The 17,706-nt window shown below is 34.0% G+C and overlaps 1 protein-coding gene across 1 annotated transcript in view; it reads left to right on the forward strand.

The window, feature by feature from the left end:
• The window catches only part of LOC137398441 (uncharacterized), a 33,053-nt gene extending 19,818 nt beyond the window's left edge, over positions 1–13,235 (forward strand). The window contains exons 6-10 of the mRNA XM_068084550.1: positions 5,068–5,445; positions 5,918–5,965; positions 6,921–7,280; positions 7,525–7,902; positions 13,114–13,235. Of these exons, the coding sequence (XP_067940651.1) occupies positions 5,068–5,445; positions 5,918–5,965; positions 6,921–7,280; positions 7,525–7,902; positions 13,114–13,235 (1,286 nt within the window). The remainder of the gene's footprint in view (positions 1–5,067; positions 5,446–5,917; positions 5,966–6,920; positions 7,281–7,524; positions 7,903–13,113) is intronic.
• The last annotated feature ends 4,471 nt before the right edge of the window (positions 13,236–17,706 follow it).

Genomic DNA, 17,706 nt, shown 5'->3' on the forward strand with positions numbered 1-17,706 from the left:
CAAGTGAAAAGTGACCGTAAAGTTTAATCAGAAACCTAATTTACTAGCTAAAACTCCCGAAAAAATTTGAAGCAAATATTATAGCCAAGTGAAGCAATAAAAAGTTATGAAATGATGATTGGTGACAGCAAAAAGTTATAATTTTATTAAGTTGTAGATGTATTCATGAGTACTAAAATTATTACCTTTAGTATATTTGACCCTGTTCATCAGTCTAAGCTATAATATTGCTAGATGCTATAGATTAATTAAAAAGCTGTCAATTTAACAATCACCAACCACTAATTTGTAGCAAGACCTCACTGGGCATTCGTATCTTGCACTCGTGCATAGGAAATTACATCATAGTCTCAACCAAGGATGTAGAATATGAAAGTGAACACAACAGAATATATATATATATATATATATATATATATATATATATATATATAATTCAAAGTTAAAGATAAGTTTATTTCCAATATCCTATCTTCCTAAGCATCATAACACTGCTGATGATCGTCAGGTCTAGCTATAAGCTGACTTGCCTTATGTTTTAACAACTTGATGCTCAAAAAACACAGAGTCACTCTAGCAGGAACTGGAAGCAGTGTTACAATTATGTTGTTTGTCAATAAAACGTGTCGATCCAGTAATTATGTAAACTAACTATGTCAATGAATTCAGTAAATATTGATGTCGATGCGCAATCTAGCGATTGAGTAAAATCCCTAACTTCGAGATGACAGACAATGAATTTTATGAATGATAACATTAAATATGACCTATATAAATATTTATCATGTATACTTGACAAAAGAAGATATCTAATATCCAAACTCTTTTCACATGTATCACTATATATGTCACAAATGGAGCACTCCATCGAATGTGAGCAATTTAAAAGTTGACTTCATTTAAACGCTAATATCTCTGGACAGGGTCTAAAAAACAAAAATGACATTAACATTTAGCTGATGTTTTAACCTTTTATTGACCTTAGTTTCATTTGATCAAAACTTTTGACGCAACCATATCTTTAATTCTGCCTTTACTAGGTGAAACCTAATGATAGTTTTGCCAGAAACTCTAAAACTGGTCTCGATTTAGAATTCAATCTTTTGAACTTTGTCTTTTTGCATTGGATAACTTTTACATGCGCATCTTTTTAGCTCATCAATATGTTTAACCTGTCCATAGTTGTCGGGTATCTTTTTGAGCTCTTTCATTGCCTGACTTTGTAGGATATAAAATGAATCATCATTCTGAGTGTGTCAGGTATGTGCCGCACACATGATGTTTTCCTGATGTATGGCTCATCCCCGCTGTATTCGTGCAGATTATTTGGTCTATCAGAACTGTTAGTATGTCTAGCTATAGAGTCTACACAGTAGAGACATCCATGTGTATGACCAGGACACACTCTAGTAATTATTTAGTGCACATTTTGTAAAAAGAACCTGACAATCTGTACAAAGTTTTTTGCTGGTCAAACACTGTGAATTTCTCATTTGTTGGCAAAGTTACTGAGAACCTGGCTGTAATTAGTCTTGTTCCCTGCGCAAAAAGGACAAGCCACTTCAATATTTCATTGCAGTTGTGTCTGTGGAAAAATAGAATTGTAAAGATGGATGACATGAGTGAGATAAGCAAATAATATAAACAAGCAACACTAGCAGGTGACATTAGCAGGTGACACTAGCAAAGGACACTACCAAAAGTCTTTAGCATATGGCACTAGCGAGTGACACTCACAGGTGTCATTAGCAGGCAACACTATCAGGTGACACTAGCAAGTGACACTAGCAGGAGACACTATCAGGTGAAACTAGCAGGTGGCACCAGCAGGCGACACGACCAGGAGACATTAGCAGGTAACATTAGCAGGTGACTTTAGCAAGAGATAGTAACAATAGACACTGGTAGGTAGCACTGGTAGGCAGCACTCGTCATTAGCGAGTGCTGTAGCAGCGATAAAGTGCAAACATTCCTTCTGTCGGTAAGGAAGAAAATAATTGTCATAAGATCTTTAGAATATTCGGTGATGTTAACTGCATGCTTTAACCATTTTAATATCTTTACACAGTTTTCTGCAAACTGCTATTTATCTCCTATCGTTAATAGTTGCCATTTTTATGACCAACTTTAGAGGTTGCCTAGTGAAGCCGGTAGAGTAATCATAAAAAGTGAAGAAACCAATTTTGGTGCAAAGCTGATAAATTTATAGAAATGTATGAGTGAATTAACTTTTAGTATCCTTAGAGACTATCGAGAGTACCCTACCTAAAAGTGGCAAAGAGAAGATGTCTTATCTTTGTACAAATGCAGTCTATAAACGGGACTTGCAGCAAACTTTTGATTTGAGATTAATATTACAAAACGTTCAACTCTTTCATTCTGCTCACGTGTTTATATAGGCACACTATTCGTATATTGGTAGAAATACGGATGTCTATGTAGTCCTCTACACTAGCAGTAAATTGTGGAAATAAAAATGCTGATGTCTATGCAGTCCTCTACACTAGCATTGCACTGGTAGAAATATAAATACCGATGTCTATGTCAGCCTCAACACTAGCAGTACATTGGTAGAAATATAAATATTGATGTCTATGTCAGCCTCAATACTAGCAGTATACTGGTAGAAATACAAATACTGATGTCTATGTAGTCCTCTACACTAGCAGTACACTGGTAGAAAAATAAAAGTAAATATTAATGTCTATATGTAGGCCTCTATACTAGCAGTACACTGGTAGAAATATAAATACTGATGTCTATGTAGTTTTCTACACTAGCAGTATACTGGAAGAAATATAAATACTGATGTCTATGTAGTTCTCTACACTATCAGTTTACTGGTAGAAATATGATTATTCATGTCTATGTAGTCGTATACATTTGCAGTATACTGGCAGAAATGTTAATACTGAAGTCTGTTTAGTATTTTATACTAGCTCCAAAAGCTACAAAAAACTGCTTTCAATAAATTTCGAACCTGCAACTTGTAGTTTGGTAAATCAATTATTTTCCAAATAAGTCTGCCAGTCAGTTGAATTGAGGAACACCACTGCAGTGTTACTTTTGATACTTTATTTTTACACTGCAGTCCTTGTTTAGCTTACCTGACAGTCTCTACACGATTGTCAGGTAAGTACACGAAGCTGACTGTCTGGTTCATGTGTAATATGCAATTTTTTGCATATGTAATATACATTTATCATGCATACTTATATATGTTTATTCATGTCCATACATCTATTTGCAGGTATATTTACATGTATATGTAGGGGTATATAGGTATATACATATATCAATGAATATGCCTATACATATGTACATGTAGAAAGATGTACATGTATATGTGTTACATAGTTATATACTTGTAAATGTATCTAAAACAATGTATCTATATGAATACATATGTTTTATACACATATCTAGTTAATTAGTTTTAGAAATAGTAAGTATATAGCTTTCAGCTACTGTCAGTTTCATGGATCTGGTGTATACTCTTTTTAGTGGAATCAAGTTGAGTGCTCTTTTTAGCAATGTAAAATAAAATGTAATGTCCTAGAGGTTATAACTTCACTGATGTGTGTAGGTAAAAGTGTTTATTTTCATTGAACCTTGACTTTCAACTGCAACGCAACCGTGAATTCTAAACACAAGTGTAAGTAAGCAATACAAAAGTTTTAAACTAGGACTAGTTAAATGATTAGCAACATACCAGATTTACAGAGTACAAGTATTTTCAAATGGAAGAGCAAGAATTTGTTTAACACACATATGAGAAACATATTATAAAAGTTCATAACTAATACTGATTGCCTCCTGATAAATAACTTTGGGACTTAGCGTAACAAAAATTAGCATAGCTGGCTCATTTTGAATGTGCAAGCTGACTGCTTGTTGTCTGCTAAAACAGAGTTCGCGGATCAACGACCAGCTCATAAATCACCAACCACAGGCTAACACGTAAGGTCCATTTGCACCAGCCAGTCATGCCAGAACAACACTGAAGGCCTAGCAAACGGTAAACTGATGCACACGCTACGCACCAAACCCTGGCATGGCACCACACCATGACTCAAGATTACTCTGTATTAGAAATGATCATGCAATGCGCTTGTTGAACCAGGGAAATATAACACTTTCTATAGTTGATTCTGAGAAACGAGCATAATAATACACAGTTGCTCTAATTTTTATAAGTTTTATTCAATTAATTATCTTTTGGATAGCTGTTTTACAGAAAGATATATAATATATAAAGAATATATTATTTCTACTTTACATTATTACTATCTCCAAGTTATCACCAGATGAGACAGGTCTATATGTATTTTGAACAAATTTGCGGCGGTTGACTAACAGTTAAGTGCTTTTTACATATATAGTTTAACATGGAATTACCTCTAGCATTAAAGCATCGACTGCTTATTTATTACTATTCTGTATAAATTTAATATTTTATACTTCAATAAATAATATGTGAAGTTTGAAAATAGTTTCTGACAGTAATAAATGAAATATTATGTATACATAAAACATAAAATATATACATGTTATATATGCATACATGTATATTTAGAGGTATTTACAACATAATATCAACATAAGATTTGATAACTTTATAACAAAGACTGAGCTAAAGGAATTGAGATTTCAGATTTTAAGCAGACAGTCTCCGTACATTCTAAATACTTTTCATATATGCATACATACATTCTAAATCCTCTAATGCTGATGAGTTAACTGTGTTATGAGATATTTGCTTCATACAATACTCAAATCGTATCTCCAAACTACCTGACCTTCCATTACATTGTTACTTTCCCATAAAATCCACAACATCTTAAATTAAACAATAACACCTTCACATTATATACTAGCATTATGCAAAACGGCTTTTAATTCTAATACCTATATTTTATTTCACTATTTTATTTTATAGTTTGCATCAATCTCTAATTTTTTTAGAGCAGCATCAACTGGTGACAGTACTGGTGGTTGATCAGTTCAAAAATCTCTATTTATAATTTAAATGAGGCACTCCACGTTAATTTATATCTCTTTCTGCAGCGGTTCTCTCTATAGACGTCGGTGGAATCTATGATAGAAAGGCTTTAGCTATAACTCCTTTGTACATCTCAACCCATGAAAACTATCCACTAAAGTACAGTGACAACCTGAACTCAGCGCTTACCTTGACTAACATTTCCCGAGACAGCCTCATCAGATTGAGATTTGTTGCTAGAAGTGGTATTGCCATAGAGAAGAGCTGTCATGATTACTTGAACATCACTGGAGTGAGGGGATATGACAGACAAACAGTTCAGATCTGTGGTACTGAGGCTTCCCAACCAACGCTCTACATTCAGCCAATAAGAGAAAATCTAACATTTACATTTGTCACAGACTACAGTAAGGGTTATGCAGGGTTTGTCATGGAATATTCCGGTAAGTTTCAGTCTTCAATTAACTTCGCAAAAATTTGTATCAACTCTGAAGTTCAAGACAATAATAATTATTAATACGCCATATATTAATATTATTGATATACTCTATATTCAGAATATTGATTTAAGATATATCAATAATATTGATGAACTATATATTAATAATATTCATCTACTATATAATAATAGCAATTTATTATATATCAATAATATTGATTTACGATATATCAATAATAATGATTTACTATATATAATAATATTGAGCTACTATATATTAACGATATTGACTTACTATGTATTAATAAAATTGATTATACATATATAACACATATTATAGTTATATATATAAAATGTTATTATATATAACTATATATTACCATGAAAGCATTGAATTACTGCTTTTTACATTTGAATTACTGCTTCAACATGCCATTTGGGTTATTTATACAATTTTACACTTTCACTGATTTCAGAAGTCGAAGGGATACCAAGTGATGGGTACAATACTGCTTCTGAAGTTGGTATGTGCTTTCTCACCTTCTGATAAGGGCCTTATGCCTATGAACTATACATGAATAGATTGAACTTTGTAAAGAATGAAGTCCCTAAACTAGAGTGTAGAGAACCTAAACACTGATGTTTAAAGGAATACTCTGTTTAAAGTCAGCATCTACTGTAGTTGGTCATTGTCAGAACAGCTAGTTTTTTATGAAGATATTACGATTAAATTTCAACATAGTCAGGAGAGTGATGTTGAGCAATTGTTGTAAATCTTCTTACCTTCTGATTATAGCCTTATGCCTAAGAAGTGTACAAGAATAGATCGAACTTTGTGAAAAATGAGGTTTATTCACTAGAGTAAAAGTCAGCATCTACTGTAGTTGGTCATTGTCAGAACAGCTAGTTACAAAGTTTTTATCGTGATTCCCGATTAAAATTCAACCTAATCAGAAGGGTGATATTGAGCTATTGTTGCAATGTGAGATGGTACCTCATAGTGCCGTCTTCTAAAATTTTGACAACCACCGACTGGTGCTTTATGTAATCAAGAAGAAAATGACCTGTGATCATTGGCAGAAGTAACTTGCAGTTTAAAGTGCAGATTTTCTGGTTACATTGTGGCAAATCATTCGATAGTAACAATTCTGGTTACAGGATGACAGCAGCTGCAATAAAAAGGGAGCAAATATTTTTTACTTTATTTAATATGCTTCGGAGTAACACAAACTATGTGTCGACAATATTGACAATATTCACTTGACAATATATATGTTAATTGTATATGTTAACAATACACATGCTACCAAAAAACATGTAGTATTCACACATGTTAACAATACATATGTTACTACTATATATGTTAACAAGATATATGTTAACTAAATATATGTAAATAATGTATGTGTTAACAATACACATGTTAACTGTAACACTGAAAAGCAGTTTGAAAATAATAAACAAGTTTTTGTTATGCAGAGGTGATTCCCATACAAAGAGGAGGCAACTGCCAAAGTACAGCTCCAACGAGACACCTCATGCACATTGTTACCCACAAAGGCTACCCAACATTACCTTATAGCAGCAACATCAATTGTTCCCTCACGCTGACTGGTGTGTCAGCTTACCCTCTCTACAGAATTGACTTGACAGCAAGGTCAGGTATTGAGTTGGACAGCAATTGCAGCAACTATCTTGAGGTGTCAGGTAACATCAGAATCTGTGGAAGTGATTTTGAAGATTTGACATACTCCTTAACTCCCAGTACAGACAGTATGTCTTTCTGGTTTGTTACAAGCCAAGAACAAGCCTATCAAGGAGTTATGCTTGTTTACTCAGGTAGGTATAAGAATTACTGTCAACAAGCACACAAAATAATTTCCATTGCAAATGCATATACCTTTTTGAAAATGTGATTTATACAAAAAGAGAAAGCCGGCAATATACAAAAGCCTAAAAGAGGCACCAAATGAAAATGACAATGTGAAAATTGCAAAATCTAAACTGATAAATCATATCGAACCACAGACCTGCCACTTGCTAGCCGCTTTTCTTCATTCTTCAGCTGATCTTACTTTTCCAGCGGTGCTCCCCATATATTTGGATAAGCATTTAAACCGTAGAGTCTCATCACAAGGTCTCAATTACATCGCGACTCACAAAAGCTACCCAGGCCGGTACAGTGATGACATCAACTCCGCTTTGACCATAACTGACATCCCACCACAGTCTCAAATCAGACTAGATTTCACAGCTCAAGCCAACATAGCCTTAGAGTCTAGGTGCCTCGACCATGTAAACATAACTGGAGTGAGCGGGTATGAGAATAACACAATACAGATCTGTGGTACTGAGGCTCCTCAGTCATCGCTCTACCTCAGCCCGATAGACCAAAGTTTGACCTTCATATTTTTTACCGATTACAGAGACAGCTACCGTGGCTTCATCATAGAATATTCCGGTAAGAGAAACTACCTGTAAAGAGAGAGATTAACAGAGTGTGTGTTTCTTACTAGTGGATGTGATGCATTTAGGTAATACAAAAAGTTTTAAAGAATTATATGTGCTTTTTGACCTTATGACCTTGTTGGAGTTACTAAACTTAGCAAGTAGCATAAAAATATATAGTTTGACATGTGAGTTTTATATGTTCTAGGAATAAGTTTGTATTTTAATGTTCTTGTATCTCAATGCATCATTTTTATATAAATTAACTAAATACAAGGTAATTCGTTCCCATACTATCAAAGAACAAGCTGAAACAGGGTACTACGTTATTACATGAGGATAACATTTTTTTAAGGGTTGTAATTCAGTACCTATGCTCTAGAGTAGCAAATACCAATTTAGTAGTTATGATCTGCAATAAAATATAGCATTACAATGTACAATACGGCACAGAGCTCTAACTTTTAAACAGGCACAGTTGCTAACGGTGATATGAGACGCTGCCTGAGATAGCAGCAGCGTTGAAGTCAACTTGAATAAATTTATTTAGACAAACAATCAAAGATCAGTTTTAATCATTTACTAAACTTAACATTGATTATGTCTTCATTGCAATTTGTATTTTCTGTTTCCGGTTTGGCACTGTTTGTCTCACTTTCAATATAAATTTTAACCAACCAATTTTTAACCTTTGTAAAAATTTTAGACTGTTCTGATCTCAGACTAATTGATACTGTTATTGAAAATGACCTCTCGTATGCTTGGCTATGTATTACAAGCTCGTATACTCTCATATCTCAACTGTTCCTTGTATGTCAAGACAAAAATAATTGCCGTGAGAGTTTTCTTGCGTGTCGCGTTATGCGCGTCGAACTACATAAACTTTAAAAGTTGCTAGAATCGTGCTCGCTAACCAACAATAGCACAACCTAAACAGTTTCATTTTGTGTACTATGTTGAATTGAATCGGTGATTTTGTTGTGTGTTGTAATGCGTGTCTTTGACTAATTGCTAAAGCTGCTATAATCGTTCTCCAAAATAATTTGTTAAGCTAGTTAAAAGCGTTTTGTCGACGAGTTCGGTGGGCATGTACAGCTCAGATAATTTGGTAAATTTCAACCAAATAATTGTGTGTTTTGGTCAGAACTCGGAACCAACGAAAAATTTGTTTCGTTTAGCTGTATCTTTTTTCAGTAAGCCTACTTACACAATCATCGTCGCCTCATCAATGCCACCTGCAGTGATAAATGGTCATCTCGTCTGTCACTTTTCAAATATCCTTGTCATCGGGTGGTCAAAATCGTCACAAACTATGGGAGAACCCTCAATATCACCCAAACCCAAAAATTAATAAATACCTATCTAGTACTTATGATCTGCAATAAAATGTGACATTATTATGTACAGTGCTGTTTGGAGTTCTTACCTTTGAAATAGACAGTAGCGGGTTATGATGGTGTGAAAAAGACATCACAACAAAATGTTCCGGTAGGAGTGTCAAATAACTCATGGAGAGTGTACAATAGATCAGGGAGTGTGTTGAATCAACTTTGCATGTAGATATGGTTTTATTGATCACAGTCTAGCTTGATTTGTAAGCTGCATATTTTTAAGCTATACATTTAAGCTATATACATCACTGTTGTAGTGATTCCACAATCCGACACTACAAAGCTAATGAGCGCAACAATGGTCACTTTTGAGTCATCTCCCCGTGTATCCAATGATCCAATGGCATCAGCAATCTTTTTAGAGACAACAACAGCTGTTTTCATTGCATTTTTCTGCACTCTCGTAATTAGCATCATTGTACTGGTTGTCATTCTGGTGAAATACAAAAGAAAAGCTGCTCTGTAAGTACCGACCTACCATTTACTGTTTAACGTTCACCGGGCCTGAGATCATCATCTGACAAATATAGAACCGTTAACACTTTTCCAAGAAGAGATTAGTAGGTGAAGCGAAAACATCTCAATTTATCACGTAAAACCTTCATTTTTGTCACGCTTGTGTAGTTTTGTATAAATTAGTGCTAGAAGCTAGCAATGTTGTAAAGGAACCTTGAACGACTCCTGTACTATTTAACAGACTAAAGCTTTATCAACAACAAGCTTGTGTTCAAAAGCGCTATTTGTACAGCTGCATGTAATAACATAGAGCAGTTTCACATATCTAAGCAAAAAAAAAATATATATATAGATATATATATATATAAAGATGTACATATATATAAAGATGTACATATATAATTATATATATGTATATATATATATATATAAAGATGTACATATATATTTATATATATGTATATATATACTTATATATAAGCATATATATATGTATATATATACTCAAAATATGTAGGATGGGAGGCCCCCTAATAAGAGGCCTTCGTATATATAAAAATTATTCAAAATGTGTATAGCAAATTGATAATAGGAGGCGGAACAATTTTGCCTCCTATCGTGGATATATTTTTAATTTCGTTAGAGGTTGTTTTGAACTTGGAGTTGTCTCCTCGTTGATTTGTGTCTAAAATTAATGAATTCTTTGGTAAAATTTGTTCACACTATAAAAGTTAAGTCTCCTTACACCAAAGTTTGCCATAAAATGCACAACTGATGGCTGCCAGCAGAGCTTTTATAGGCAGGTTTTTATCAGGCATGAAATCAAAGTGTTTTGGGGTGTAAAAGAAAAACAAACCAATTATGAATTGAATTACCAAGAAGTGGTTTGTGAATATAAAACCGCAAAACTGATGGTTTGATTTCGATGATGGTAGTCTATCTTTCGAACTTGTCTGTAAATTGGCTACTTTTCCACAAAGTACAAAAATTCATAGCATTTTATTTATTGCACAACAAATATAGTTTGCAAATGTGGATGTTGGCTGACTGGTTATGGTCACGGTAAAAAGTGACTGAATGGTAGGTACTAGAACAGCTGGTTTACCTAACATTTTTATCCAAAAAGTTGTAAATGTATTAAAACCAACTAAATTAGTTTGTATTTTATTACCTCCCAAGGGTGCCAAAAATAAATAGCACACATCAATAAATTTATGCAAACATAGTAAGATCATGCAGAACTACGCTAAAAAATTGTGTATTTGGTCTTTGGTGTTGAGTATAACACCAAAGACCAAATACACAATGTTAATTAATAACCAAAGACAAAATGAACAGTTATATACCCATGTACATATACGTATGTACATGTATATAATTTAAGTGCGCATGTAATAATCATAAGATATGGAATGTTCAACAATAGATAGAAGGTAAATTTTGATTTTACCCTGACATTCTAAATCACTGAAAAATAATTTTGATGAAAAAGTTGCTAATCTGATGCTTCTATGGAAGGAATCGTTTTTACAGGGGAGATAAATCCTAAAAAATCATTTTTATCAAATCTCTCATAGAAGTGGAAATGACAGCTACGGCACTTCTTCAGCTTTGAATTATCCATACAACAACTAGTCTAAATCACTGCATAAATTTTCACTGAAAAACTGTGCCAATGGAAATGCAAGATAAACTGCCTTGGCGCACGGCCTATACTGCTTGAAAGTGTTAATCGACTTCTTAACAGGTGTTCAGAAAACCATGAACAGGCCATTAAGCAAGCCACCAATTAACAAGCTTACACTGTTCTGTCTACAATTGAACAAACATACTGTGAGAATCGCATGCAGCTAGTTTTGCGATGAAGGCAGCAAAACGACAGTTATTTTGTCTTAGTTCATTGGCTACTACTACAATGATGCATCAATAGTTACAAAGAAGATATTTCCTTGCTTCTACTAGCATTTTATATTTATATAATTGTAAATAATAAAACATTGCCTTTTGCCAATAAAATGCTACCTTATCAAGCAGAGAGTGTTTAAGCGCATTACTTCATTTAATGAAGAACCAGTTCAGGCATTATTTTTCTACCTGTTTTAATAACAGCACATCAAACGGAACAGACACTGGTCAATCATTTCTATAGTATATGGAATTTTTGTCTGGGCCTCTGAAGCCAGGGTTAAAGATTTAGGAATCGTTGTTTTTATTGGTTTCAAATGTGTGGTATACAGCTTAAGAGTCGACTACCTTAACGCATGCAATAATGAGCTGCCTTCTTTAAGGATAGAATAATCGTAAATATACTTATTCTCTGCACATTATCGACACACATGACCATTCCTCAAGATACAGCGGACTGCCATGGGACTAGTAATAATAATAACAATAATAACTGTAAAGTATGAAGGCCGCATTCTGAAGAAATACACAATGACCAGAGTGAAGAAATTATACATATTTTAAATGAACTGATAACTAACAATGAAGAAGACATACAAATATAGAATTTAGAGAAAAACGGAAATTTGCTATGCTAGATAATATACACCGAAACTGATGAATGAAAAATAACAAATAAAAACAAGTAATCAGAGAGTACGGGGACACAAAAGTGGATGACAAGAAGAAGCCTTTAGAAAGAGGTAGATAGTCTAATAACAGCAGCACAAGACTAAGCACTGCAAACCAATGCCAGGAAAGCATGGATTGAGAAGAGTATGAATGATGTTAAATTCAGATTGTGTAAGACAAAGGATGTACCAGCCATATTGTAAATGAGTGCTCAAAAATTGCACAAACATAATACAACCATCGACATGATCAAGTGACTGCAGCAGGTTGCTGGACTTTCTGTCAGAAGCATCACATGCCACACACAGCATATTGGTATAACAATAGGGTAGAGCCAGTGTCTGAAAATGACAAAATGAAAGGTTTAGAACTAATCATAAAAGAAACAACATGGGTTTAGATTAGTTATATAACCATCCCAGGTGATGCAAGACTAAAAAAAAGATATTAAGAAGATGTACAAAGGGCAAGATTTGAGCTTTGAAGGCTGGAGAATGTCCAAGCGAAAGTGTTATCTGTAGTATTTGGAGTGATTGAGACATTAATCACCTAGCTTCTCTCATATCTCTCTGAGGGCAGTGCTCAACAGTTTTTCAAACAACTTAGCAAACAGTGCTGCTAGGAGCTAGTATTCTTATGAATACTGATGAATCTAAAATCAGTTAAAGTAGTAGGATTTGCAGAAAGCACTTCTCCATAAGTTGTCAGAATTATCTTCTCTTTCCTTAGTTTACAAACAGGAGCCCTCTTTGTGTAATGGTCCATATCAGTGACTATACTCATATAGGTATACTTTATAGGAATATTTATGTCAGATTTTAAGGAAGACTCCTCAGTAGAAGGACTCGTTAAAGTCAAATTCCTCAAGCTAAGGCCTTGGCTCACCTACTACCAGCCACTCGGTTGTGAAGACAGTTTTTAGAATGATACTAAAAATATTAATAAAAGCCGTGTCTGTCCATCTGTCTAAAGCTAAATATAAAGTTTAGGAAAAACATTGCACGGAGAATTGAACTCAAAATATTTGGCTGAGCAGCTGTGCACCCTAACGATCGCTCAGCTTAACCACCTTGCAGCTATGTGTAATAATTTTGCAAATTCAGCATGCCAGACTGACAGGGTAGGCTACTAGTTTTCTGGTAATAAGAGCCCTGGACCTCCTTGGTTCCAAGCCATGGTTGGAGGTTTGGGATAAACATTGCGTAATAGGGAAGTCAAACCTACAACATGCAAACTGATTCCCAAGAATGCCGCTACCAGCTCGACCATTCAGCTTCAATTGGTTTAAATTGTTTGCCTAGGCATACTCACTATACTTTATTGACACATATGTTAGTGTAGGCTGTACTGGTATATATAAACAGTTTTGAAAAAATTGTTTGTTGATAATCTAATCATGACACACTTACATCTGCATAACATTACCATGGTTGACAGTTAGTTGTAAAGATAGCTTGCACATTACTTTCATAACAATATCGTTTACCAAAGATAAAGGGCAGATGTGCTTTGCTATTCTCAAGCAATTATCTGTGTCGCTTAAAAAATGATACTACTGAATAAATGGGCTGTTTGCTTAGTTTGTGTGACAACATGCAGTATTTAATAAAATTTTCTGTAATAGGTTAAGACTGAAAAGTTGCAACGAAAAAATTATTTTTGAAAAATAAATTCCTGTTGTGATAATTTGCTGAGATATAGTTTTTAGAATTTGACCCATTCATGAAACATTACTGCCAGAGACAGTTAAAAGAAAAACACATGGATAATGAGAGCTTAGAAGATTAGGTCGTCACACTGACCAAGAACAATCCTAGCAATCTTGTACTATGGCTAGTAAATCAGCAAGGAGCAACAAAAATTTGTAAAGACTATTTAAAAAAACACTACCACTGATTAGTTTGCACTCTCATCCATCTACAAATAGAACTGGTTGGAATTTGTATTGGGTGATGAAAAGGCTAATGAAAAGGCTGAGCTAATGAACTGCCTATACAAGCATCCAGGCATCTTGTTTGCAGCTTTTGCATATATGCAGGATGAGAAAACTTGTGCTCAGAGGCCACTTATGATTCGATGGTCAAAGCTGCCATGATTTTTCGCACGCTTTTTAAAAACGTGTGGTTCTCCTTGCTGTCTATTACATGTTAATATAACTCTCGCTGTGTTTCCCGAAATGTCAGCAATTCTTATATGGTTTAAACAGTAATTAAGATGCTTGTGACATTTTAGTCTCAATTTTTATACATAGTTCATTTGCTTTAATACCTTTAAGGCAATTTTACCTGTCAAGTATTTGAAGAGTTAATCAAAAAGTATTGAAGTTTTTTTATCATATGGAATTTTGCTGGTGGTTTTCGGAGTTCGGACAAGTAGGATATTTTAAGATTAAAGTTTGCGAAACTCAATTCCAGTTACAATGCTCACAAGAAAAGAAATGTGCCCAGACCTCAAAAATTACATCAATAGTCATGCTTGTTGTTTATCAAAATAGATATACTGTCTCATTATCAATGATTCCTCATGTGTTCATACAGTAGTTAATGGAAAACAATGGGACTAATTCTAATCAACCTATATTTAAAAAGTTTGAAACAGCTATAGCAATGTATCTAAGTATAGGCCTATATTTTAATTTTAATTTAAACAACCATAAGCAAACACAAAATAAGATGTATGTCAATAAAGATGCATAACACTGCAACTTGGCTGCAATAGCCGATGGCATCACGGGAGGAAAAAACAGGAAGTGCAACGATTGACATAATTTTTGGAGAAATCTTTTTCTTCTGAGCCTTATAATTGCACTTAAATGTTAACAATTTTATTTTGAAACATCCCAGCAACCAAATCACATAAAACCACATGCAGAAATTCCACAAATTGAAAAATGCCAATAGTTTTTTAAAACACTTTTTAAAATTTTATGTAATGGACCCTTTCAAAATATTTGTTTCAAAAAATTTATGGAAATTATTTGCCAAATAATGACATCAAGATTAGTTATGCGTTATACTCAATAAATAGTAGGTAAAAGTTGCAACAATTTACATGTAGATGATATCAACATTTTAATATTTTCATGAAAAACGCTTTGATAACTTTAATTAGCTCATGTCATACATTAAACTCTGCTACAGAAAGCTAAATCTGACAAAAAGTGATTATTTTTAACGTCTGTGAATTTTTTTGGTGGACTACATCACAACTGTTGTGTCACACATGAGAGCACATCACATATTACCCAACATATATAAAAAAAAGTCGTTGTTAGCTCATTTGTTTTTTAGGATATGATGCTACCTCGCAACGCTTGTAGGCTTATACTGTTTTCTGTTGGTAGGGCTTTTACTGTTAAAGATGTGGTTGTGTCAAATTTGAGTTGATCTTAAAAGAAAGCATTTTTTTCTCTATCAGTTGATATGTTGTTTGTTGTGTTAGGCAATCTCATTGCCAAGATATTTGAAGATTAAAATCGGAAAAATATGGTCGCCGTAAAAACGCTCAGGCCAAAAAAACATGCCCAGACTTGCCCAAAATGATGTCACAAGTGTATTTATCTGTCAATATATCTCGTATTCACATCGGCTATTTGTGATAAAAGTCTAGTCCTACGCGGCTCTATCGGCATATACTTTATTTTGTATTTGCTCATGCTGGTTAGAATAAAATTTTAAACCCTACTAGAGATACATTATTATGAATGTTTCAAAGGCCTCAAACAACAAAAATTGAAAATTTGTCTTGCTCACTTTCTCTAAATGCTGTGTAAACATTTGAGTACCGACTACCAATTCTACCGGTCTACGGTAATTTTGTCAAGTTAACTGTATAATAAGGTCTTTGTATCAGCACACTTCCGCCGCTACCCACACTAACGATATACAGCCCGTGTCGTATAGGGACATATCCCTATACGACACTGTATACAGCCTCCCAAAAGCCCCGCCCACATTATGTCCGTCGCCTATCCTTGGGGCGCGGCCGTATATCATTGCCAACACTGAAAACTAGTTTCTTACTACCTTCGAAAATAATATACATAGGGATAGAGTTTTAAGGATGAGAAGTCTGCTGCAAACTGGATTTGAACTCACATTCTCCAGTTCTGCGAACATCCATATACCGTATCCAATTCAATACAATATTCTGTAAATCATGTTTTGCATTATCGTCAACAATATAATTCTATTATATAATTTTTACAAGCAAAATATTTTCATCCCGGCATAAAGCTTTTATTAAAAATATTCATCAATTCGTGGCCACTCACATAGTTTTAGCTGTTACAATAAGACAAATTCATCTACTGCAAGAAACTTAAACAAAACATGGTTTATACAGCACACATTCAAGTCTCTCTTTTCCCTTTATGGCAGTTTCCATACTGACAAAGCTGCTTTGGATGGTGGGACGACATAAACATCCTGTAATCAGTAACACAAAGGTAATAAATATATGTCATTCATAAATATGTCATTCTAAAGCGTATCTACTGAAAGCTTTCAAATTCGGAGTTTGATAGACTGTGAGTGTAATTTTAAAAACGAATAAACGTTTAACAAAGGCACAAGTACGCCAAGCCAACGATTCGGAGCTTCGGTTCTGGAAATTAAAGATTTGCATTGATCAATCAATTTTCTTCACTTTCTACAAGTGAAAAGTGAACATCTAAAGTCAAATCATAAATCTAATTTACTACATAAAACTGCCACAGAAAATTTGAAGCAAATGCAGCTAGGAGAACCAATAAAAAAACATAAAAAGATAATTAGTGATAGCAAAAATGTGTAATTTTATTAATTAGTACATGTATTATTGAGTACTAAAATATTACCTTTAGTATATTCATCAATCTAAGCCATTGTATTGCTAGATGCTAAAGATTAAAAAGAAGCCATCAAAAATTCACTGCACATACGTATCTCGCACGCGCAAAAAATTACATTTCAGCCTCAAACAGGGAAATATAATCTAAATGTAAACTCAACAAGAAACTCTATAGGAGAATCATAGTAAAAGATAAATTTATCTCCATTTTCCAATCTTCCTCCGTAGAACTTTTACTACCTGATGCCAAGAAAACTCACAGTCACCTTCGCAGCAATTTTTACAATCATGTTGTTCGCCAATAAAACGTGTCGATCGAGTAATTCATCAAAGTAATGATGTTAATTAATTTAGTAAATATCCATGTCCATGCGATTTAATAATAGAGTAAAATTCCTAAATTTGAGATCACAGCCAACGCGTCTTACGAGTGACAACATTTGTTACGGCCTATATAAAAATTTTGCGCTGATGATTGACTAAGGAAGCTACCTCATATTTATCGCTCGTGGTTTCTTTTCAGATATATTGCTTGTGACATCACGAAAGAAGCACCTGCTGGA

This window comes from Watersipora subatra, chromosome 6 (assembly GCF_963576615.1).
Source record: "Watersipora subatra chromosome 6, tzWatSuba1.1, whole genome shotgun sequence".
Lineage (NCBI taxonomy): Eukaryota > Metazoa > Bryozoa > Gymnolaemata > Cheilostomatida > Watersiporidae > Watersipora > Watersipora subatra.